The 24,458-nt window shown below is 40.0% G+C and overlaps 2 protein-coding genes across 2 annotated transcripts; both read left to right on the top strand.

The window, feature by feature from the left end:
- The first annotated feature begins 50 nt into the window (after window positions 1–50).
- Window positions 51–5,922, top strand: pax10 (paired box 10). Its single transcript, XM_083933446.1, has 7 exons — window positions 51–175; window positions 759–953; window positions 2,624–2,706; window positions 2,792–2,948; window positions 3,477–3,550; window positions 5,317–5,449; window positions 5,744–5,922. The coding sequence occupies exons 1-7, from the start codon at window positions 70–72 to the stop codon at window positions 5,842–5,844; spliced, it is 849 nt and encodes a 282-aa protein (XP_083789572.1). The 5' UTR covers window positions 51–69; the 3' UTR covers window positions 5,845–5,922.
- A 6,667-nt stretch (window positions 5,923–12,589) lies between these two features.
- Window positions 12,590–23,420, top strand: mmp25b (matrix metallopeptidase 25b). Its single transcript, XM_083932432.1, has 10 exons — window positions 12,590–12,676; window positions 15,665–15,797; window positions 15,926–16,073; window positions 17,350–17,648; window positions 17,923–18,102; window positions 19,329–19,413; window positions 19,673–19,755; window positions 19,871–20,023; window positions 20,316–20,609; window positions 21,081–23,420. Exons 1-10 carry the CDS (start codon window positions 12,593–12,595, stop codon window positions 21,326–21,328), a joined length of 1,707 nt encoding a protein of 568 aa, XP_083788558.1. The 5' UTR covers window positions 12,590–12,592; the 3' UTR covers window positions 21,329–23,420.
- Window positions 23,421–24,458: the final 1,038 nt, after the last annotated feature.

Raw genomic sequence — 24,458 nt, forward strand, 5'->3', positions numbered from 1 at the left:
AAACAGGGGCGGACACACACAGGACAGGACTCCTTCATTTCTCTTCATGGTGGTTTGGACACTCGTAGTATGTATGAGAAGTTAACCATGCTGAACCTGCAGAGCGGCTCAAACTGGAGCGGCCCTAACAACTGGTACCATGACCCCACCAGCGTTCAGACACAACACAGCACAGGTGAGGGGAGATTTTTGTAACATATGTCGATGCTCACAGATCAGCAGTTAAATGTCACAAAATTTAAACCACATTAAAAGCAACTAACACTTGTTTTTATTAGTATTTATTGAACAAATTGCACATTACGCAATAGTATTCTGACAATAAGACAAACTGCAAAATTCAGACATTTAAAAAAACCAGAAGGGCAACAGCAGATTAGAAAAATAGATGAATTAAATACATTTAAAAAAGCAAATGAATAAAAAGAAAAATGGATATTTAAGGCACAATTTGTTATTGTATATTTACATACATACTCTACAGGAAACACATTCCCTTACAGTTGTTATGGTGTTTTTTATTGATGCAAGATTTAACAGTTCCAAGATTTTAACAAATCTTTCTAAAAAGCAAACACTAAAAACAGGTGTCCTTGGCTTGTAAACTTATACGCATGTATGTATGTACAGCCATCTCACCGACTTCCTGTTAGTTCAACGCATGAATCTGCACATTTCTAATTCCAAAAATGTGACTCTCAGATGTAGATATTTTCTTGACACTCCCACGTCTCTTTTGTCACCTTCCTCTCTACCAGTGTCTGAGGGCTGTCTGCTGGACACGGAGGGCAGCATGGGGGGGGAGGCGGGCGGAGGGGGGACAGGCAGAGGGGGAGGAGTCCCCGTGGAGAGGGACGAGGGCGAGGAGTCTCAGCTGAGGCTGCAGCTCAAGAGGAAGCTGCAGAGAAACAGGACCAGCTTCACACAGGAGCAGATCGAGGCTCTGGAGAAAGGTCAGGTCATGCAAGCACGCACAGCACAGCTCTCCCTCTGCTTTTCAGCCAATGGCCGCCCTCCATGGGCACGGACCAGATCAGAGTGTGTCATGAAGCGCGCAGCTTGTCCTGCTGCTTTCCCCCCCCTTGCCATCACCTGTGTTATTGGATCCTAGTCTTTACACCTTGTTTACAGCGTTTTGGTACATGACGGGACATAAATATGAGAAATGATAAGGATTTTTTATTAATCCCTGCATGGGAGAGAAAACATTGTCACACATGATCACTTCAAGAGGCAAATTACCCATGATCTCAACTTCGTAAATATTCCTGATCTGCTCCAAAGAAGCCCCCGGCAGCATGAACAGCAGAGTTTTGATAATGCATCATTGCCGCGCTTGTATTATGCACTGAGATCGGGGCCTCGTAGCTCGGTATCCGAAAAGAGGGATCAGAAAGCCACCCTTGACTGGATATGGCTGCAGCAGCCCCCTTGAGCTAAATAAGAACGCAATGTCCACTGTGCAGCCGAGCAGAAATGTATCACTGTGGTCATTCTCTGCAAATGACATTAATGAGGTACACTGACCTCAGTGCACGGCCAAGGCACAATAACAATCATGTGTTGACACAGACGCCAATTATAACCAAGCCAATTACAGCAATTTGTGGGACAGACTTAATTTCTAAAGCCATCTTTGTGCATATGGATTTATTAACCATGCGTTACCAGCGGTAAGACAACTCTGCTAACCTGTTAATATTATATGTTCAGCAATATATACTGATGCCTTTTCAGATGAACCAACTCTGTCTTAACTGATTTGTTTTGGTTTCTCTGTTGACATTTCATTGACATGCTAAACTTATGTTAAACATCTAAAGTGCAGACAGTTCAATCTATAAAGGCGTCTCCATTAGCAGACCTGAAACTTCAGAGTTTATTAGGGTGACTCAGACTGTCAGTTAGAGGGTGAGGCGTATTCTCGTTTAGACTTGTCAACAACAAAAATGTCAGCAGTTTGTCAACTTTAAATTGACTGCCACAATGAGAACTGATACAGAAAGTCTCGTTGATACAAACTCGCTGCCGTTTAAACAGTGACTGAGTCAGGAATGCACTTAACTCAGTTGATTTTTAATAAAACATTTCTGCTCATAAGTGACACAATGCCAAATTTCAGAATTGAGAGAATAAATAATGACACAATGAAAAAGGATTTTTCCTCATTCTTCATTCATAAATACAATTTTAGGCATCCTACTTTGGAATAAAGTGCTTAGGCAGTTCCTCAACTTGAATCCTTTCGTTTGAACTTTCTGCATGTTCCATAATGATAAATAATTTATACAAAGTGCAACAGATAAATATTTCAAATATGGTTGTAAGGATACATCTCAGCTTCCTGGATTTGTGTGTTCCATTACAACATAATTAGTGATGCTGATCTTAAGCAGTTATTACTTTATATGTGGTCAAAATAATCTGATAATTAACAGGTGATAAATTGAATTGCAAATTTGAATCACTTGAAGCTTGAGCTTTCTTTTCCCGTAAACACAGGAATTACAAATATGTTAACACCCCGCAGCAAGGGTTATCAGGCAAGGTGCTCCCTAGTAGTCCTGTCATCCTCGATAACGACCCACACTGCGTGTTTGACATTACTTAATATCTTCCACAGAGTTTGAAAGGACACATTACCCAGATGTCTTTGCGAGGGAGAGATTGGCAAACAAGATTGATTTACCAGAGGCCAGGATACAGGTGAGACAAGTCTGATGCTCGAGCTGTAACAAAACGCAGATTGTTACGATAAAGAAGAAGTCTGACAGATCTCTTTGATTGACAGGTGTGGTTCTCAAACCGAAGAGCCAAGTGGAGGAGGGAGGAGAAACTGCGCAATCAAAGGAGGTCAGGGAACGTGACTTCCTGTTCACAGAGCCAAGCCCCTCTGACCACTTCCTTCAACACATCTGTCTATCATCAGCAGCACGGCAGCAGTTCAGGTCACTACTGCAAAAACACACTCTAACTACAATATATGTGTTCATTGGCTCATTCATACCGCACCTGTGTGATATATTTACATCCGCTTTCTATGATTTATATACAGTATATTACCAGTTTGTTATTACAAACCACTAAGTGACATTTGCAGGCAGCTAAACCATTAGTTTTCCATTAGAGCGCATCTATATTTCCACTGCGAGAGGTTCCCATCGTGTGTGTGTGTGTATGAGTGTGTGTGTGTGTGTGTGAGTGTGTGTGTGTGTGTGTGTGTGTGTGTGTGTGTGTGTGTGTGTGTGTGTGTGTGTGTGTGTGTGTGTGTGTGTGTGTGTGTGTGTGTGTGTGTGTGTGTGTGTGTGTGTGTGTGTGTGTGTGTGTGTGTGTGAGAGTGTGTGTGAGTGAGTGAGTGAGTTAGTGAGTGAGTGTGTGTGTGCGCGTGTGTGCGCGTGTGTGTGTGTGTGTGTGTGTCTGTGTGTGCAAATGTGTGTGTGCTTACCATCTTGCCCTGTGCGTGTGTCTCTCTCCAGGGTCCATGTTGAGTCAGGCTGAGTCGTCCCTGCCAAGCTACAGCTCCCTGTCAGTTTTCTCATCTGGAGTTCAGGTTGGACATTTCATCATTCATCATTCATCAGCACCTTCCACCTTCCTAAATTTCACCGAAGCAGGTCATCGTGACAGAGCGAAGTTTATTAACTCCTTTACATCAAGAGTATAAAGCATACCATAATGAAAATAAATAAATACATGAATAAATAAATACCGCTGCTACGGATAGCCTCTCAAAACCATGTCCAAGTGGTATGCGGTGGAAACGAGGGTGGGATTTCCAGGCAGGGTGAAGTATGATGGGTGGCTACGGTAACCATGAAGGTCAGCACATGTTGGCGAACGGGGCTCTGGTAAAGCTAGGTGGACCACAACAACAAACAACACAAAAACGATAACAGAAACATTCATGAAAAACATACAAGGTTTGGAATTGGGAGGTGTCTCATCAAAAAAGGTTCATGAATGACATGAATGAAAGGGAAAAAATGAATGTCTCGACGACTGAATGAATGAATTCATTTTTTATTTTCGTGCCTGGTCATGTAGTCCATGACCCGTCCCATACAGGATTATACGGACAACTCCATATGTACAACAAAAACTAAGCCTCCGGCGTGCCAGAGCAGGAAATATAGCTATAAAAATAAAAGATAAAATAAAAATACCTCAGTAATTATTATTATGTGCACATTCACACACACTATACTATATAGTGGCATATACTATATTACTTATAATAATGATAACAATAATAATAATGATGCCAGGCCAAAGTACTTACAATTATAATATTCCTGCCACTATCCATGCCATTATCATGCCATTATCATTTAATAATAATTATCAAATGTGACAAGCTGAAAGGAAGCTAACTTGTAAATAAATGTATAAGGTTGTATAGCTATTTGAAATTAAATCTTGACTTTCTTAAAGCAAGAGTGGAGATACGCCAACGCGATCTCTCAAATTTGATTCCGATGGGGTTTAATTTTGACGTTCATTCAGCAAAAATAGCCGCACCCATTACTCAAGAAGATTACTGACTGGGAGGGCTTCCTGTACGTAATGGAAATGAAACAGTACAATACAACAAAGACTGTTACAACCCTGTCTTTATCTGACAAAGCTTATCCAGTAGATTTCTCAGCAGTCCAAGCACAGTTTTAAAGCTTCACTGTTTGAAGAACCTAAAGAATCCGTTGGGTCACATGTATATATAATCTATAAAAGCTGAGACTGATCATTTTCCACAGGGACAAACTTACTCATCATCCTCATTTCTTTGATTGTACTAAATTATCGTCGTGGCGTCAACAGCAGCAGGAAAACACACACATTTTCTTTTAAATGAATATTAAGACACAGGCTCAGCTCTCTTCTTCTATGAGATGTCACGCGCTATAACTTCAAAACAGAAACATTAGACAAACTGAATACACAGAATATTATTTAACGTTCGTGTATTAAATCATAATAAAAGTCAAAGTGAGCAGACTGTCTCTTGATTAGTTATTCTGTATTTGGATACCCATTAGGTTGGTAGGAAGAGAACACAGAACATACAAACATCAGATCAAATCAGATTTATCAGTTTATATAATACAAAATATTTGGCCTGCTCTGCTTAACTCCTACCACAAACCACTGCTCTAGCACCGCCATGTGGATAAACTGAAACCATGCTGTCAGTTAGTGAAACTGCCTTGACATGAGTACACGGCAATGACTACAAACCACTTTAAAAAGGTTCCCTCATGTCATTTTGTTTGTTGTTTCAGTATAAATCTAACCCAAATCTTTCTCTCTGTCCACTCTCAGTCTATCCCCCCCCAGTCGGCCTCTTCCTACTCCTGCATGTTACCTCCTTCTCCCTCTGCCCCGCGCAGCTTTGACTCATCGGCGTACTCCTCCCCTCATCTGCAGACTCCGTCCTCGGCCAACTCCAACACTGGTGAGTGATTGTGCGGAAGATAAGGTTTATCGTTGCGGGGAGGAGACATTTACTCTGAATAGTTTTCTTTGGCACTGGCATATAAAACAACTTTCAGTAGCCAAGTGGCAGTAGTAAAAGTGAATGGATTGTTCTTGCATCAAATCATCACAACAATACATGATACTCAACAGTATTACTAAAAATAACCTTTCGGGAGAGACTTTATGTTTGTGTTTTGTCTCTGACTGCATGCTGAAACTAAACTCCACACACACACACTGACTTATTGTCATCTCCCTCTCTTCCTCTCAGGGCTCATATCACCCGGCGTTTCAGTGCCGGTCCAGGTTCCAGGAGCTGAGCAGCAGAGCATGAGTCATAACCTGGGTCAGTACTGGGCCAGATTACAGTGAACAACAGACAATCTAACAAAAAAAAAGGGCATGTAACAAAAAAGTGTCAAGAAAACAAAATATGGGGACACAGGTTTTAAGAAAGCACAGGACTGAGCTGTAGAGGGGGCCTCAGTGAGTTGCAGAGCCCGAAAATGCATTAAATGTTTACAAATTCAGCCAAGAGCAGCTTTGGTTGCACTTGACAGTACTCTGGTCATACTGGTATTTGCTTTAGTATTATCAGGTCACACTTCTTGTTTGGATAGTGTGTTAATCATAGGGCAGAGCTCAGGATTAGAAGTAGGATCGGTTTGAGGTGTGTTTAGGATTTTGTTTTTGTGTTAATAATACAGAGCACTAGATAGGAAACAAAAAACCTGTCTGAAAGACACGGAGCCAAAGCCGATTTGAGGACCTTTGAGCTCAGATGATTTTGTTAAACGTATTAAAAAGTGTATCCACAGAGGTGGAAGGAGACCGTCTTGAGTTTCTTTCTCTGCCCATGAACTTAAAATAAAGTTAAAAGGAGCAGTGTGTAGGATTTACGGAGGTGTTTTGGTAGAAATGAAATAATAAATTCAAAAACTAATGTGTTCACACTAAAGATGCACAGATTGTCTCCGATGCCATTCTTAGCCAAGCTCTTAAATAATAATTTGCTCGGTTCCAAGTAGGTGTTAATTGCTCCTCTGGCTTTATCACACCCCTACTGATTTTATTATTTTGGTTTTTACTCACGCTTTCCATGAGCGGAGATACAGAGGATTGCCACCCTGCTGGCAGCAGACTTGCAACATGACACGGACAGAAATGAGGCCAGTCCCTCTCTACAAGTGTGTCTATAGGAAAAGAGTTTTCCGGTGTAGGTTATTATTATTGTTATTATTATTATTATTATTATTATTATTATTATTATTATTATTATTATTATTATTATCATAATGTGTTTGCTTTAACATTACAATTCCAACTGCCCAACAATAATAGGGTATTGCATTGTGCAACCTCACCCCTAGATGCCACTAAATCCTACACACCACTCCTTTAAATGTCTAAGTTTGTTAAAAAAAAAGAATTTAAAAATAGCTTCATGAACCTTAAAGTTAGCCGAGAAGTTTTCAAATATCAGTAAAAAAAAGGTAAGATTTGTTTGTTTATATGCTGATCAAATTGCAAAATTAGGCTTATCATTTTACCATAAAGAAACCTCATGGGTACTGCCTCAATAAGTGATTCAGTGGTACTAAGTAAATGCCAGCAGATGTCTGTATTGTGAAGTGTAACCACGGTTTCTTGTTACTTGAGCAGCTCAGTGATATTGTGATAGCAAGCTTGTTCTGTAAGCATAAGCTGTGTGAGGCTACTGTGAAGATTTTAGACTTGCTTATGGCAATCACTTTTACTAAAACTTAAAAACATACCATAAAAAAAGTAAAATCCTGCCTACCCTGCCAGCAACAATACACTAAGACTGATACTGCATATTTTTGTACAGACATCTGTGTATGAGGAAGATAACTGTGGGCTATTGTCAGATGTTATTGGAGGGGAGAATGTAGCATGTGGTGGACTCAAATCATCCTCTAAGCACAGAAACAATATCAGTATGGACGCACCATACCAATATTGGTATCAGGCATTGTCTGATATGGGCAGAACATAAAAATAGTGACATATTTACAGGTATTACAGATGACTTTTGCCAAAAACTACATAAAGCAATTAGATTACCTTTGTTTTGTATAGAAATATATATATGAGGACTTTTTATCTGATCTAACAAAAGCAATTCCATAGCAGATTTAGCAGCCATCTGTACTTTAATTGGCAGGGACCTTTTTCTATACAACACTAATGAACCATATTTATCAGCCAGTGACAATCAAGAATCATTACTCAGTAAGCAAATAGAGGCTGCCATCAAACCATCAAATGCAAACATTTAAAGACAATCAAAGCTGGAAGTAGAGGAGATAAAAAAGGAAAAAACTGTGAAATTATTGCAACACTGTCAATACAATAGCAATGACTTTATCAACTGTGCATGACCAAAAATAAGCCGCAATAGACAATCAGCTACTTGCAGAGAAGAATCGAGTATTGTACAAAAGAGTTCTTTGCAGGGTTTTATCCTCTGCTCACTTTCCTCTGACTATTGGTTTCGTTGATGCATCTCAGTTTAATCTCGTATGAAATGTCTTTCAGCTCTTATTTATTTGTCTTTTCACTCGTTCACACAAGTCCTCTGTGTTGTTTCTGTTGTCGTTGAGTGTTGTGTTAGTACTGTATAGCTACCAAGAGTCAACCCTTTTGTGAAGGCCTTGGATCCCTTTAATGAAAATAAAACGGTGTGTAATGAATATATATCCAAAGCTCTTTATTTCTGATGTGCGGTTGAATATAATAATGATGGATATGATGGTATGTTTGACAAATGTGATCCTTATATTCTCATCACCATTACCCAAACAAAATAAAATCTTTTGAAACTAATTTTGGGGAAATTTAATATAATGTGAAAAATATTTCTTTAAACATAATCAACACAAACGTGGTCATGGTAACTGGAGTTGTAGTAACGTTCGTCAACACACAGAATGTGATGAGTTAAGCTGTGGTTTATTTAAAGATGCTATAATCAACATTTTTATTAATGACTACTTGAGAGGTCGGTCAATGTGATGCACCCACAAAGGTTTATCGTCCAACTGCCGCCCCTCTCACTTCTACGGAGCATTTTAGCATCTATCGGGTCATTGTTTTGTTTTTTGATGTTTTGCTTCACTCTTGAGCCTTTCATCGTTCCCAGGCAGCTGTTTTTGGCAACTGAGCTCTAAAAACTCACTGTACACTACCTGCCCTAAACCAAACCACAGACAGTACATGTTAGCGACTAGCTAGTGAACATAGTGAAGCATTAAGTATCTAAAGAGACAGATATTAACCTCAAGAGTTCATAGGGAGCAAAACACAGTTAAAATGAAAATTAATATCAGATTTGCTGTAATCAGGTGGACAGAAACTGACCCTTTCTCACTCGCAACTGGTCAGTGGCCTTTAGCGTCTGGTGGCCTTCAACTCCTCAACTGTAGCGCAGTGAAATGACTGTGTAAAAGTGACCAATAGGGAGGACGGATGGGTCAAAAAACAGGGCTTTAACCCAGACCGCTGTTTGTGTCCCGTGTAAAACCAAGAGTCAACGATGACTTATTTTAACATACTGTTACATACATAACCTACGTAAGTTAGGTACATAATGCAAAGGGATAAGTTATTCATTTTAAACCAGCTCTATATTGTGGATGTGGGCAGATGAACAATGTTTGGCTTCCCTCCGTGGCGGGAATCTCTGCAGGAGTTAGCAGCTGAGGTCAACCAAAATCCACCGAAGTTTTGGCATTTTGTGATGATGTGAAATACATCATTTGAAATCATCCAAGGATCTCAGCGACCTTTGTGGTGCTCCGAGCTCTGTGCGTTACGGTCACAGAGAGAACCAAACTCACTGCCATGGCACAGAGCTGCAGCAAAATACCTCTTTAACTAATGTTACATACGTAAGTAACCAATCAAACCACAATATGTTCCTAAACCTAACCATTAAGTTTTGTTGCTTTAACCCAACCATACCCTGCATGTTGAAACTAAGCCAAAGGGGTACCAAGGGGTCTTGGCCCAGTGGCCGTATCTGACGAATTGGGAGTGACATGTTGACAGAAACACGACTCCAAATGAATGCTAATGTTGCTACAGTACGAAGCGCACCATATCAACTTAAATCTGTGTCAGTGTTGTTTTTAAAACTTGTTTCTTCTGTCCCAAAGTGGCCAAAAATCAGTAAATGCATATTTTAAGTTTTTTGTTAAACACACACGCACACACACAAACACACACACACACAAACACACACTCACACACACACACACACACACACACACACACACACACACACACACACACACACACACACACACACACACACACACACACACACACACACACACACAAAAGGTGGTAACAATATCAGTGTTGCTGTCACAGATGATAAATATCCACATGCCTTCAAAGGGGCAACAGCATAAATGGCCGTCTGTCATAAAGTGGACATGGCGGAAACTGGCCTACCATTAGCAGGGCAGCATTTTGTGCTAATGGCATGACTCACTTGGACCCTGGAGGATGGACAGAAATTAAAGACGGGAGAGGAGGAAGAGGGGGAGGGGCGAGAGGGAAAGATAATACCAGTGATGCTCTTGGGAGAGAATGAACGTGCGGAGACACAAACACAATAGGACACTACATGAGAGGTGAGATGCCGATGCAGTCAAAGCTTAATGCTGCCAAACTGGACTTTTAGATTTGCATTTTAAATGATGCATTGTTTAAGTCATTAAAATAATGATTATGAAATTCAGAAAACGCCATTTTTATAACAACATTATTTTCAATGTTTAACCCCTTGAGCTGAATATCATGTGGACTGAAAAGCGCCAATCACAAAACACATTTTACTGCTCTAGTTTTCCCCAGGGCTGCCTCGTCTGTTTGGTACACCATAATTTTTTTACCCTAGAGAGTTGTTTGAAAAAAGGTACTGTTTTCTGAATGTTTAAATTTTAATAAGATTTCCTTTTCATATTGTCAGACCTCAGTGTTGGCATAACAAACTGAAGTGTTAAATCAAAACACGGATGATTACGACAACTACAGAAAGTATCTATGTCATTTAGGAGGGAATAAAAACCAAATGCATTGCAAACAAATAATTCTCAGCCAAAGAATTAACAAACTTGTGATAAAACATTTTTTTTATGGAAGTGTAACTGCTTCTTATTCCAGGAAACTTCATTTACATTATTAAAATCCCTGTTTAACGAGCTTTACACTCCAAATGTCAGTGAGATCGCATTACTGAGTGTTGCTGAGTGCTTTTAATGAAGACAACCCAACAAGCTGTTGCACCGGAGGTGGGTGAGGCCATTAAACTGCAGGAGGGTGTAGGCATCTGACACAGGGGACTTTTGACTCACACTGTGGTGACAGCAGAAGCCACAAAGCCCCATTGTGGATGAGGTTCAGAGAGACAGTGTGGGGGGGGGGGGGGCTCAAACAAGTCTTTTAAGTTATACACTCAGGAGCGGAAGGCAAGATATGGTGGTTGCAGGGCTCTTTGGGTCAAAGATCACCCGGGGAGGCAGTTGAACAGCTAAGGGGAAACCCACATTATTGGGTTGTATATAATGGTTCTATTTAAATAGAAATAAGACGTGGGTGCTGCATTATTACACAAATGTGTGTCCCTCTCTTGTAGAAATCTTGTCAAATAAATAAAATCATTTTTGTTTCTACTCTATTCACATCGTCATAACTCAGGAAATGCAGTATTGGACCCAAACAACAATGCAAAGTGAAAGTATGTATAAGCTTACAGCACGGCACTTAAAGATCCAAAGGTTCAAAAGATCTGGCAGCAGTTCAAAAGAGGAAGGTGACGTATTTGAGCAGCTAGAGAGCAAGAATAACATAATAACACTGACAATCAGGGAATGTGCAGAAATGGGCTGGTCTAATGAGGGAAAGTGGAGACAGAGGAGCAGGTGGATGAGGGAGTCAGGTGACTGGAGCAGCTGGAGAAGTCTGAGGGCATCTGGTGGATGGGGAGGGAACAGCAATGGATCGGTTTGGGGAAGTGAGGCTGTGGCTGGGGGGAGGGACAGAGAATGTGACACATTATGCTTTTTTCTTAAATAAAGTTTCTTTTCAAATAAAACATCTACACCTGGGTCCGACAACACATTACGGATTATTTTAGCTTTGTCTTTCAGCTCTTTTTTTCATCATACAAATCCATCCACTGACTGCTTCTCAGCAACACTTTGACTCCTCTGTGATAATTTATTACAGGCCTATAAATAATATTTGAATTCTGAAAGCTGAAATCGGTAATTCGCAGCTTCCAGTAAAGCTGTCTCTCTTTTTTATTTTATTTGAAAACAATGAAAACAGTTCCCTCTGCTGCATAAATGTCAAGATGTTCTGCAAAAATGCTTCCAAAACTGGTAACGGAAAGATCCATCCTGTGCACAGTTGGACTACTTAAATTCTGGGAGAGGAGGCAGAGCATCAGGAGCGAAATACATTTATTTCTTATTTATTTATTAACATCTGATTAATATATACAAATGCAAAGTGTATCATTAAGGTTAATGTAAGAAACATAATGTAGAATGCAGAATAAAATGTGTTCTTGTTTAGGGCTTATAACAGCTAGTATTAGTAAATAGTTTGTTAAATATTAGTAAATGAATTTACATTTAGAAAATGGAACCAAATTCTATTTTATTTTATTTAAGTTTTTTTCATTTGTGATTAAAAATTACCAGGTAAAGGAAAACTGCATTTGCATTTCATCTTTTCACCTGCACCAGTAGCAACTTTCCCCAGTGCTTCCTCTCTTGATCAAACATCAGTATGATGCGCTTGTTACGAGCAAAGAAAGCCACAGCCGACGACTCGCTCTTCTGTGAGTGAGGGAGGGCCGAGGGCAGAGCCAGAGAGAGTTGACTGATCGATCATCAGCCCAGCCTAGTCCCAAGAGAGACTGGAGCTTCAGAGGAGAAACAACGGTGAGCTTTGTTTCATTGCTCTTGGCTTTTGGGATGGTTTGGAGGAAACAGAGGCAATAAGAAACAAGAAATGTCTCTGTTTGCTCCAAATGAGAAGTGCTCTGATGATAATAATGGGGCACTTTTTTGCAGTGACTGGAATGGAGTTGGCTCTTCTGTTGTGGATGCTTTTGACCTTAAAGGGAAGCACATCAGCGGAGCCCGAGCAGTACAGTAGAGCGGTGGTGAGTATTAAACAGAGAAAATATATAAACTAAAACCTATTCAGTATGTGTCTGGCTGCCCTTCCATTACTGATTAATGATGTAAGCATGTTGTGTGATTGAGTGTGATTTCTACTTAGCATCATAATTGCCTTTGTTTCTGTATCACAGGCTTGTTTTTGAGTTCATTTGAAAAAAGCGGATCAAAGCCATTCTCAAATAAATAAACCAACTTCAGCTTGATGTAGATTGATATTCCCTTGACTGCACAATATTTATTGAATATATAATAACTCTTATCAAAATAACCTCAGTTAGTAGATGTTTCCTAAGATATATGTATTTGCAAATGTGGCAAGAAACATTTTAAATGTCATTTTTTAATAACTAATGAAGGTGATTTATCCAAACCATCAGCAGGTTTTTGGGAAACGAAATCCCTTGACATACTTGCCCACATATGTTCTTGTATTTAAATGGGAATATGTGTGGAGCCTATCATCAGTACACAGTCTTCTCTACGGTTGATATGAGAGGCAGGGTGTCAAACAGTATCTCTAAATGACAAAGAGGCTGGTGAATAGGTGGCCATGTGACTCATGAGGTTTATAAAAACAAAAAAAAGCATCCTGTCCATATTTTCTTGTGCATTTCGAAACAATGTTATGCTGATTTTCAGGTAAAAGAAGAAAAGAAGAAAAAACATTTTTTTGCAGAGTACTGAGTATGAACACTGCATTCAAGACATTACAATAAGACGGCTGCAGTTAAATATTTTCAGTGATTACCAAGTATTTTGAATCATGAAAGGCAACACCGCCTGGAAATCTGCAAGTTCCCTTTGTCAAGGCTCAAATGCTTCCTCAAACACAACATAAATATTGCTTTTTTTTGCGCAACTTGCATGTAGGAACGTCTGTGTGTCATGTGCATGAGGAAAAAGTACTAAGTTTCACTTCTGTCACCATGTTTTGTCATGTTTAACATGCATCCTGTGTGATGCAGCTGGTGTCTGGGGCTGCAGATGCATCACAGTCTTTCAGGTGAAATCTTACAGCTTGTTAACAATAAGGTGACCGGACTACAAATGTTATAAAATAACAAAATGAGAAAATAAAACACCAGAATTTGCTATAAAAAAAATAAAAATTTGAAAATGTCTTGAGCTGGACATTTTTTTGCAGCATAAAACCCACCACAAGAAAACTGTTGGTGAGTGAGCCAACACCTTTTCATTTTAACAGCAGCTACAATAGAAGGGTGGAGGAAATGCAGGAGGAAGGGCAGGTTTCAAAATCACGTACAGGAAACGCTTGGCTTGTTTCTGACAAAGATTCATGTTAAAAGGAAAATATATCACACCAGATTCTTCATCTTATTTCACCTGAAGTCAATTCTCTATTCTGAATAGATCTTGTGGTCTAAGTTATCTATTCCACTGTGGCAGTCAACGGCTTGGGATCCCAGGCTACAAAAATTAAAGGAGATACTGGGGATGAGTGAGTGCAGCATTATCCGTATCCGTAACCGTTTACCATATGAATTATCCATATCCGTACTGGGGTTGGGCGGGGCCTAACCAGGAAGTGGAAGAATAAGAATTCCTTTATTCATCCTGCAATGGGGAAATTCTATTTTTTACACACACACACACACACACACACACACACACACACACACACACACACACACACACACACACACACACACACACACACACACACGCAACTAGTGGAGAGATGTTAGAGCGAGGGGGCTGCCAGTGACCGACGCCCCGAGCAGTTAACAGCACCTTGGCAGTGCCCAGGAGATCAGGAGATGAACTGGCACCTCTCCAGCCACCAGTCCACACTCCATTCATGGTCCACGCAGGGAATCAAACCAGTGGCCCTCCAGCTCCCAGCCAAGTCACCTATGGACTGAGCTACTGCCGCCCGCATGCAATTAGCATACATTTCATATGGATTGATCAGAAATTGTTATAATTATTTCTGATTATAAAACGGTTTACAGCACTGTTTACAACACATGATTGTAATGAACCAGAGTTTTCATACTCAACATAACTGTGATTATTATTAATTGCTTGATTATTATTAATTGCTTGCTCCAACCTGTCACTTTCACCAATACACTTTTTGACAACTACTGGAAACGTTTAAGGTGGAGTGTTTTCTTTCGTGTTACTTGGTTCATGAGTTAACTTCTTGAATCAAGCAAGCCACCTTAAATGTCAAAATAATGACAAACTCTTTGTTTCTTATCGTTTTTCTTGAACACCATACATTTTAACAATGGTCAGACCTCGAAGTGCTCATAAAACTGTCTGAATGTCAACTAGATTATTCAAACTGCAACTTTTCTGTTTTTCTCACCCATTCTGAGTGATACATGACCTCCACAGTCTGGTAAATCCCTCTGGAGTACTTTTTTGTAATGAAGACACGCCAAGTGAGAGGTCTAATGAGAGGGCGTGCCGTGAAACTTTCCCATCTGCCACATTTTACCTAAATGGAAACATGTCAACCCCCATTTTAATTTTTTTAACTCCCATTGCAAGTGGCATGCCCAATTCAGTTTAAACAAACCAAATGGCAACTCAAATGTGTACATTTGAAACAAAAAATGTTTACATTTTGCATTTATTTGTTTTGTTGGTGTCAGAATATTTATAACATAATGGTGATGAACGCTGGTTCGAGGGGCCCCCTGTGAATTTTTGCCCAGGGCCCCAACAGTCTTTGGATCACCTCTGGGAGCATGGCAATGGTGCAGATGTTTTTCTGTCATTTCAACAGAGAAACAGATGAAAACATTTCTTCTGGTTTCCTTGGTTTCTGTGCAGGATTGTAAGAGTTGGATTTCATTAAGATTGTTGGTTCACTATGGTTAGAAGTATAACAATGTTGCCATAACTGAGAAGTTATTCTGTAATGCTGTGGTCATCGTTTCTGAGGAAACCACGGATGACAACATTTCTTCTGGTTTCTTTGGGGTTATTTTGTGCAGGATTGGTTGAGCAGGTATGGCTACCTTCCTCCTCCTGACCCGCGCACAAGTAAACTGCAGACCAAAGATGGGATTGAGAGAGCCATTCGTGTCATGCAGAGATTCGGCGGGGTCCAGGAAACGGGGGTTCTAGGTAACAACCTTTCAACACAAATCTATCAGCGCAATATATTATGTGCTTGTGAGATTTCACATAACTGGGGTCACATGAGGTCTCTTCCTTCCTGTAATCTGTTCTTTTGTGATCAACTTCTCCGCCAGACAGCGAAACGCTTAAACTCATGTCTACGCCTCGATGCTCTTTGCCGGATATTGTTGGAAGTGAGGACATGCTGAGGAGGAGGAGGAGGAGGAGGAAGAGATACGCGCTGTCAGGCCTTAAGTGGCATAAGACAGACCTCACATGGAGGTGTGTTTCCTGTCACGTTACATTGTGGCTTTATGTCATCCCCGTATGAATCATAGAGTTTTGTTTGTCACAATTGCACAATTGGATTTTTTTTTTTATTCATAAAAAGTTGCATCTGTCGTTTTTGGATGTAAAACAAGTCTAGAATTATAGCAAAAGTATGTTTAGTTTTAAAGACAACTATGTGAGGATTAAAGATACCTTAATAGAGGGAGTCCGGTTGTTGTTTTTAATCCAGTCATACAAGCTTATCGATAGCTTTTTTTTACATAAAAGGCATCAAGAAAAGAAATACAAGGCGTTGTTAAAGGACCATATAAAAAGACATTTAAATAGTAAAATTTAATAAGGCTGGTGCTAGCTATATTTTTCTTTCTACAAAGGAACCTACTTGTGGTCCATCTCTGGATACTCATCGAATTTCCTACCTTGCCTGTGGCACTAGTGAGACCATCCTGAGCGAGCTCCATTGTATTTTACTCGCAGATCAGTCTGGTAACTTTGGAAAATTTGGAGCCGTTTGCCAAGCGAACGTCCAATCAGCGTTGGTTTGTGAGACAGATTTAAGTATGACGCAACAACATGGCGGCTTCCACGGATCAGATGAGCGCAGCTATCCAGCAAGCCGCTCACTAACTCTTTTTTCTGTTGAATCCTTCTGTTGGAATATGGTCCGGGCACCTGAAATTTTGCCTTTTATCCAAAAATTGGGGTTACACATACGGAAATTATCCTTTAACAACATGTTGTTTACTTTCTGAGCTTTGCTTCGATGCTCTGTTAGTAAGTATTACACTTTGTTGATCTGATTGGTTGATTTGGCCAGTATGATGGTGATAGACAGATGGTTTATCCAATCAGCAACCAGTATTTTCACCCCTTCCCAAAAACCCACACACACGCACACAAATACACACACACACACACACACACACACACACACACACACACACACACACACACACACACACACACACACATACACAAACAGATTCACAAGGTGAAAACAATACTGCTTGTAAAAATGTAATATTGCCAGACTTAGCCTTAAACTTAAATTAATAGGGAAAAATACCAAAATTCTCAGAAAACACAATATCCCATTCAGTTGTAAAGATGTTAACTCTCTTTGGAACACGTGCGCATTAAAATCAAGATATAATTTGTCACAATAGGTAAAACAACACACAATGAACAGACTTAGAGGATAATAACAGTGTGATTACATAACAGTGTACAACAGTCTTTTATAATACAAATCTGTTCTTGTCTGCAGTGTCCATAGCTACCCATCGCCTTCCCTCTCACCAGGCATGCCTAGCGCTTTGGTGGACACCATCCTAACTCACGCCTTCAAAGCCTGGAGCGACGCAGCCCCCTTGAGTTTCCAGCGGACGGCAACTGGAGAGGCGTCAAAAGGAGGTGACATCAGAGTGTCTTTTGCCCGCTTGCTTCACGACGATGGGTACCCTTTTGATGGGCAGGGTGGCACCCTGGCCCATGCCTTCTTCCCTGGCATGGCTGAAGTGGCCGGGGACACACATTTTGATGATCATGAGATCTGGACCTATGGAGGTATTTACTGATTAAACTTATGATGGATAATAATAATAATAATTATGATGATGATGATGATAATAATAATAATAGTAATAATAATAATAATAGTAAATTTTATCTGTACTGCACTATACATTCATCCATCTCAAATGAATGGATTTATGATGTCCTGGCGAGATGTGTCTGGCAGTCCGTACACTCATCAAAAAGATGTCTGCTCATTCAGTGATATCAACCCCCAAATAATGATTGTTTATGTTATGGCACGTTTCCTTCACACTTCCTTCAGGTCTCAGCGGCAGCACGGACCTGTTCACAGTTGCAGTGCACGAGTTTGGCCACGCGCTGGGCCTGTCCCACTCCTCCACTGATCCGTCCATCATGAGGCCGTACTACCAGGGTCCTGTGGAAGACATTCAAAACTTTCAGCTTGCCCTGGATGACAGGATGGCCATCCAGCAGCTTTATGGTCAGTAACTAGTTGGAATAACTGCAATCTGGATCAGAACACAGTATCAGATTATCAGTGTCTGTTACATTTATTAAGTCCTAACTCATCAAATGCAGGAGTTTGGACTGAAGTGTCTATCAATGATGCCCAAGGCACCCTTTAGCATCTGTATAAGACCATAGACTTAGACTTTAATCCCCACTCCCTGCTCAGGATGTGTCAGTTAAAGGAATAAAGTGGTAAACTGTTGTTCGATTCTTCCCTACAAAGTTCACAGATCCCTTCAAACTGAGCATGGTGTGGAATCTTACTTAACATGGCTGAATTCCCTGTTCAGTCCATCTCGTAGGGAACAACTAGCCACGTGCTGTTTGTGTCCCTTCTGAAACCAAAAGTCAACACTGACTTATTTTAACTTACATTATGTACATAAAATACTCTACGTAAATTATGTAATAAATACTACTTCTTTTATTTTAATCCAAACCAGGATCTTTTCCTAAGCCTCCCCATACACTGCTCTAAACACACAGAACAGCTAAGGCTGATGGGACAGTCAATAGTTTTGTTGGTAGTCAGGGGATCAGTAGGCTTCATCCTCGGCATTTATCCATCCAGTAGTTGTGATATTTCCTTCTGGACCAAAATGGTGGACTAACAAAACACCAGGCAGACCAACATCGCCATAGCCATGCCACTAACATGGCTACAAATCTCCCTGAGTGTCCTTTTGCCTTTCATCCTGTCCAGAATTTTCAAATGTACTTAATCTATTGTGGCGTAAAATGTTTACTGGTCACGTTAACATGACTATTGGTGATTTGGGGTAGGCTGTGGCCTTCAAGTGGCCCTGAAAAAGCCGAAAAATGGTGATTATGGTTACTTATGGTTTATGGGCTGAAACAAATCTGAAATGTTAATTTGTCATTGCAAGTGTATTACATTCTCGCTTAATAAAACAGTCCACAAATTATATAAAATGCAATAAAAAACACAAATCAAGCGGCAGAAGCTGCTCTCTGATAAAATGATTTATTATTCCGGTAATAATGCGTGTAAAGGTGCACTCACACACGGGACATTGCAATGGGTTCCTTCCTTGTCTTAAAACAAAAGTGCTGCATCCTGCACATTAAACTCCCCTGGATACTGAGAAGAATGTGGGATGCTTGCACAATTTTGCAGCGCGGTCATCAGCTTTCAACGCCACTTCAACATTGTCTGCCGTCACCATTCTGTCGTAGGTGTGAAGGATGTTAAACCACCAGGAGGTGTTGATCCCGACCCCCCACGCCTGCCGAGTCCCCCTCCTCCAAGACCAACAAAGCAGTGAGTAGAGCCAGAGGGAAACAACAAAAACTAATGTACATCCATCCAGACCATTATCATTTGCTCTTACAGTCAATGAATATCCCCTCCATGCACTCAGTTTACACATGAATTATGAGTAATTTAAGATCAATGGATGCAGATAAAAGCCTTCTGATTGTGACAGTGTTTGGTCTTGTTATATCCTCTAGTGAACTGTTATCAAACTACATCCTATAAAATATAATTTGACTAGAGTTTTGACTTTTTTTTGTCCCAGTTCTGACCCCTCATTTAATGAGCGCTGTCAGGGAGGCTTTGACGCAGTGGCAAATATCAGGGGAGAGGTCTTCTTTTTCAAAGGTAACAAGAAACCATCACAAAAGCACAGAATAAAGAGACTTCCGAGCTAATATTGGCTGGTATTTTAGTTTTATACATCATTATCTTATACAGTATAGTGTGTTTTCTTGAAAAGGTGCACATTTCTGGAGAACTAAGCGAGACGGGTCTCTGGTGTCCCTCAACCCGGCTCAGATCAGAAACTTCTGGATCGGCCTCCCGCCAGGAACAAACAAGGTTGACGCCGTGTATGAGAGGAAGAGCGACAGCAGCATCATCTTCTTTATTGGTGAGAAACAAAATCCTGTGGTCTTGTGTGGGTTCGGAGATTCTAATTTTGGTAATGGTGCTTTTGAGTCAGAGTGGAAGGTGTGAACGTGGTAGATTCTTATCACGTCTATGTTTGATGTCATTTTGAAGGTGGCACATTACAAGAGCTTTGTGAAACTAATAACGTCAACTGTGGGAATCTTAAACATATTGCATTGTAATTCCAAAAATAAAAGACATAACTTTTAAGTATTTCAAGCTTCTTTTTGACTCTAATTGGCAGAAATTCTCCCACTTTCCTCTTTGTCCAGGATCTCTGTACTGGGTTTTCAAGGACACAGTGGCCATGAGCGGCTACCCTCGACCCCTCTCCGAGTGGGGCATGAGGACAAAGAGCGGGGCCCCGGTGGACAGGGTGGAGGCGGCCTTCATCTGGGCCCACAATGGCAAGACCTACCTGTTCAGCGGCGGGGAGTTTTGGAGGTTTGACGAGAGTCGTAAAGGCGAACAGTTGACAAGGAAGCCGGAGCCAGGCTATCCACGGGACAACAGCCTCTGGGCAGGCGTGCCCACCAACATGGATGACATCATCAGCTGGGGAGAAGGTAACACTGTGACCACAGTTGTAAATATGTGAGGAGTTTATGGTACCAGTGCCAGATAAATAAACAGAACTATTAATGGAGGTGTTTTTTTAGGGTGATAATATTTTGGTATTTAAGGTATCAACTGTTAAAACAATGGAAAAGAACAAGTCAAGTCAAAATTATAAATGACTGATAAATATCATCTTTAATGTTTGTTTTATAATATTTTGTTGCTTTTGATATAAAGGTGGAATAAGTATTATTTGCTTAAAGGGAACCTGTGGAGTGTTTGACCACTAGTAGCACTATAGAGCAACGTTTTGGGCTTTTGAACGTCTGTACACTCACTGTTGGTTTCATGTTATTCTGCTCAACAAAAAAAATTGTAGTTTTAGTTTCTAGCTAACAGGCTGATGTGTTATTTATTGTGTGATGGGGGAAAAAACGAATGAGACTCACATTGCTGCTGCTGCTGCTGTTGCTCTTTAGGAGATGCCTACTTCTTCAAGGACAACCTTTACTGGGTGCTGCAGAACGGAGGACTGAATCAAGAGGCCGTCACTTCTAAATCCATTGGCGTAGACTGGCTCAGATGTCCAGCTCCGCCTGCAACATCCAAACCTCGAAACCCAAAGGATTGCAGCTGTGACTTGAGGGGATCATCTTCATTTCTGAGAAGTAGCTGGCACCTCCTGATCACTGCGATATTGGCAATTCATGAATTTATCAGAAAATAGATACCTGTGGTAGGAATTAGTTCCAAACCAAGTGGCTGCAGTGTGTTTTTGTACTACTTTCCTTGTTCTGCTGGAGGATAATACAGGCTTTCAACATCATCATACACTCACAATACATTAGGCTACAACCCACAAGCTGGTTTCAAATTACATAATAGTATCATAAAAATGTGAAACTATCTTCCTGGTACTTAAGGCCTGTGCTAATGTAGATAGTCACAATATTGTCATACTGATGTCACTTTTTGGTTTGTAGACTGCTTCGAGTTTGGCATTTTGGTGTTTTGAAACCAGAAGTGACCTGATTTAAACAAGAGGGTGCAGCTAAAATATCATGCTAGCTTGGTTTGCAAGGTATATCTGTAATTGACATTAACTGTGATATTAATTTGGATGCTAATTTTGGCTAGTGGAAAAAAGGCTTAGAACAAAATGCACTCACCAGAAAAAAAATGAACAGCCGACTCCTAGTGTCATTGCGCACAACCGAAAGTTGATGAAGAAATTTTTGCCAAACAAGGGTTACAATTACCTTTCATGTACTGAAAACACACTGTGAAAGGGTTACATTTCTAGGACACAGACCACACCCAAAGACAAGTTGCTTCTGTAAGCATCTGATTGACAGATCGTTGTAATAGCTACTTGTCCGCACGTCAGCCACGCCTTAAAGCATACCTTGCTCTATCGTTATCTATTTTACCCTAAATGGATCCATAATTGAACAAATAAACATTGTGCTTTATAGAAGAAGACTTGAAACTAGCGATTGAGACCATAAATGCATTAGTAAAATTGTTTACTGGGATTATTAATCAAGTAAGAAGTAGGATCATTTTCTCATTGACTTCTTTTCAATCTGACTTGTGTTTAAACCAATCGGAGTCGCCCACTGCTGGATTAGAAAGAATGCAGGTTTAAGGCACTTTCCTATATGCCTAACTTTTTGGACCAGTAGGCTATGTCCACTTCTTTTATACAGTCTGTGTCCTCCCTCAGCCTGCTATAGAATTTCACCCCCTCCTTTGCTAAAGCAAGTATTGGATTACACAGAGCCTGTATAGGAGAAGGCATGGAAATTCAACACAGAAATCCAGCATGCAGGCTAATACCTTGTAATGAGGTCTTACACAGTCATCTTGTGTTTGCACAGTAAACAGACCAAACAAACGTACTGAAATGCAATAGTCAATTTCTTTATCTAAGCTCTTTTTTTAACTCATAGTAGATGTGTGCATATGTACAGTACAAACAGAAATATGGTGACTTAAACATGCACTATGTTGTGATTTGTTCTATATTTTTGAGTTTGATGTTACACATGTAAATATGTTTTACTCACGGATATGGAAATGATCAAGAAGAATGAAAATTAAAAAAAATATATATCCAAAAGAAAACATTTAGAATTTACAGGGGTGTACAGCATTAGGAGTCAGTCTTGGCCCTTTATGTACAACAGTAGAGGGTGCCAGCTCTTATCACAGTATTTCAGTTTGTCATTGTTGTGATATCTGATCTTTTCAAGGCTTAGCACATTCCCCATTTCCCTTTGCCACATTTCATACTTGGTGCAGCGTTACTTTTCCACATCCGCAGAAACATTTTTTTCGCCACAACCATACCTAAAGAAACAGCCTGAGCTTCATACCTATTGGCCAAAAGTAGAGCCCCTGTCCCTCCTAAGATGGAAACCAATGGATCTGGTTTCCATTTCTTTTTAAATGCTTTAGAGAAGCATTTCAAATATAAGTCAAGTAAAACGACAACTTTGTACAAGACCAAAGAGAATGAATCTGTTACAAAGTGAGGATGTCGATGGGTCAAATTTATGGATTTTAGTCCTGCAAACGGTACAAACGGTGTAGTTTTTTAAAACTGTATCAAGTTATGTAGGACATTAACTGAACATTCAATTATATTTGCCTGTGAGCAGATGAATCCTTAGCTGTATTCTCTCTCAGACCGCCCCTTTGCGAAGAGGGTCTGTTTTCATGTTTAATTGTAACATGTAACAAAAAATATTTTACTCCTATATTTGCTTATTTAAATTTGCTAACATTTGTCATTTGTCTGTGGTGCTTTTGAGGTTGCGCTAAGCTCTGCAGATGTACTACAATAAATCATTTTATGCTTAAAGTTAGTGTGGTTTATGAATTTCAATTGAATGTTACCCAGATGCAGTTACTATAAAGCATCTGTGTGTATGTTGTACTGTAGCTGCAGGTCTGTATGCAAGAAATCAATAGATGGGACAATTTTTTAGTGATATCATATAATATCATCATTAAAATATCAGAGTTATTATTAAGAGTTTCCTTTTGTGTTTTGTCTTTAAAAATGATCTCTTGACCTCCTTACCTTCAGAAGCTGCTAATCTCACAGTGTGCATTCATGGCTCACATGACATGATAGACTTTAACAATAGAGTTCATGTTGATCATTCTCCAGTGACAGGCTAACTGATTGGTATCTTCAGTGGACACTGAAGGGAGAAATACAGCAGAGGAAGAGCACAATGAAAGTAATCTCCTTTCATTTAGCCTGAAAAACAAGTTTTTATTGTTCCTCACTGTCGGTTTACATTTTTTCTTTTGACGCGCTTCAGATGGCCTGAAATGATTTTGATTTTACAGTTGACTCCTATAACACTAAATCTTATTAAGAAGTGATGTGCATGTGATGAACTAAAACAGGACAATTTACTTTTATTCCAACCGACTGACGTGAAAAAAAGTGCACATTTACTTCAAAGGACTTCATCTTTTCATTTTGACATGGAATATCCCATTAATAAAATGTTTAGTTAACCATTAAATCTTTTGTTGAAAGCACATTTTAGTTATTCAAGAAAGTTTATTCTGTTCAAGTGTTTAGGCAACATGAAAACTTGCACTCCCACAGGCATCGGTTATATAGAACTAGAGTGGCTCAAAGTGTAATGTTTCCTCTTGGATAAATAAAGCAGGCTTTTATGTCGTCTAATGTTTTGTCAACTGTAAAGTTAAGTGCTCTCAAAAGCCAAAGCTCTAGTGTCAGGCTCAAGTTCAGTCAAAGTGCAACTTGATGCCATTACACCACAGCATTAAAAAGAAGTTTGCTCACTGGAATTTCTTCCAACATTCATTTA

Source organism: Echiichthys vipera (genome assembly GCF_963691815.1).
Source record: "Echiichthys vipera genome assembly, chromosome: 18".
Classification (NCBI taxonomy): domain Eukaryota; kingdom Metazoa; phylum Chordata; class Actinopteri; order Perciformes; family Trachinidae; genus Echiichthys; species Echiichthys vipera.

Bases quoted from the DNA above. Each gene is read 5' to 3' on its own strand.
- pax10 (XM_083933446.1), top strand. From the start codon at position 70: ATGTATGAGAAGTTAACCATGCTGAACCTGCAGAGCGGCTCAAACTGG. The intron at 176-758 runs GTGAGGGGAGAT...CCTCTCTACCAG, and splicing joins TCAGACACAACACAGCACAG to TGTCTGAGGGCTGTCTGCTG. The intron at 2,949-3,476 runs GTCACTACTGCA...GTCTCTCTCCAG, and splicing joins GCAGCACGGCAGCAGTTCAG to GGTCCATGTTGAGTCAGGCT.
- mmp25b (XM_083932432.1), top strand. From the start codon at position 12,593: ATGGAGTTGGCTCTTCTGTTGTGGATGCTTTTGACCTTAAAGGGAAGC. The intron at 16,074-17,349 runs GTGTGTTTCCTG...TCTTGTCTGCAG, and splicing joins AAGACAGACCTCACATGGAG to TGTCCATAGCTACCCATCGC. The intron at 18,103-19,328 runs GTCAGTAACTAG...ATTCTGTCGTAG, and splicing joins GGCCATCCAGCAGCTTTATG to GTGTGAAGGATGTTAAACCA.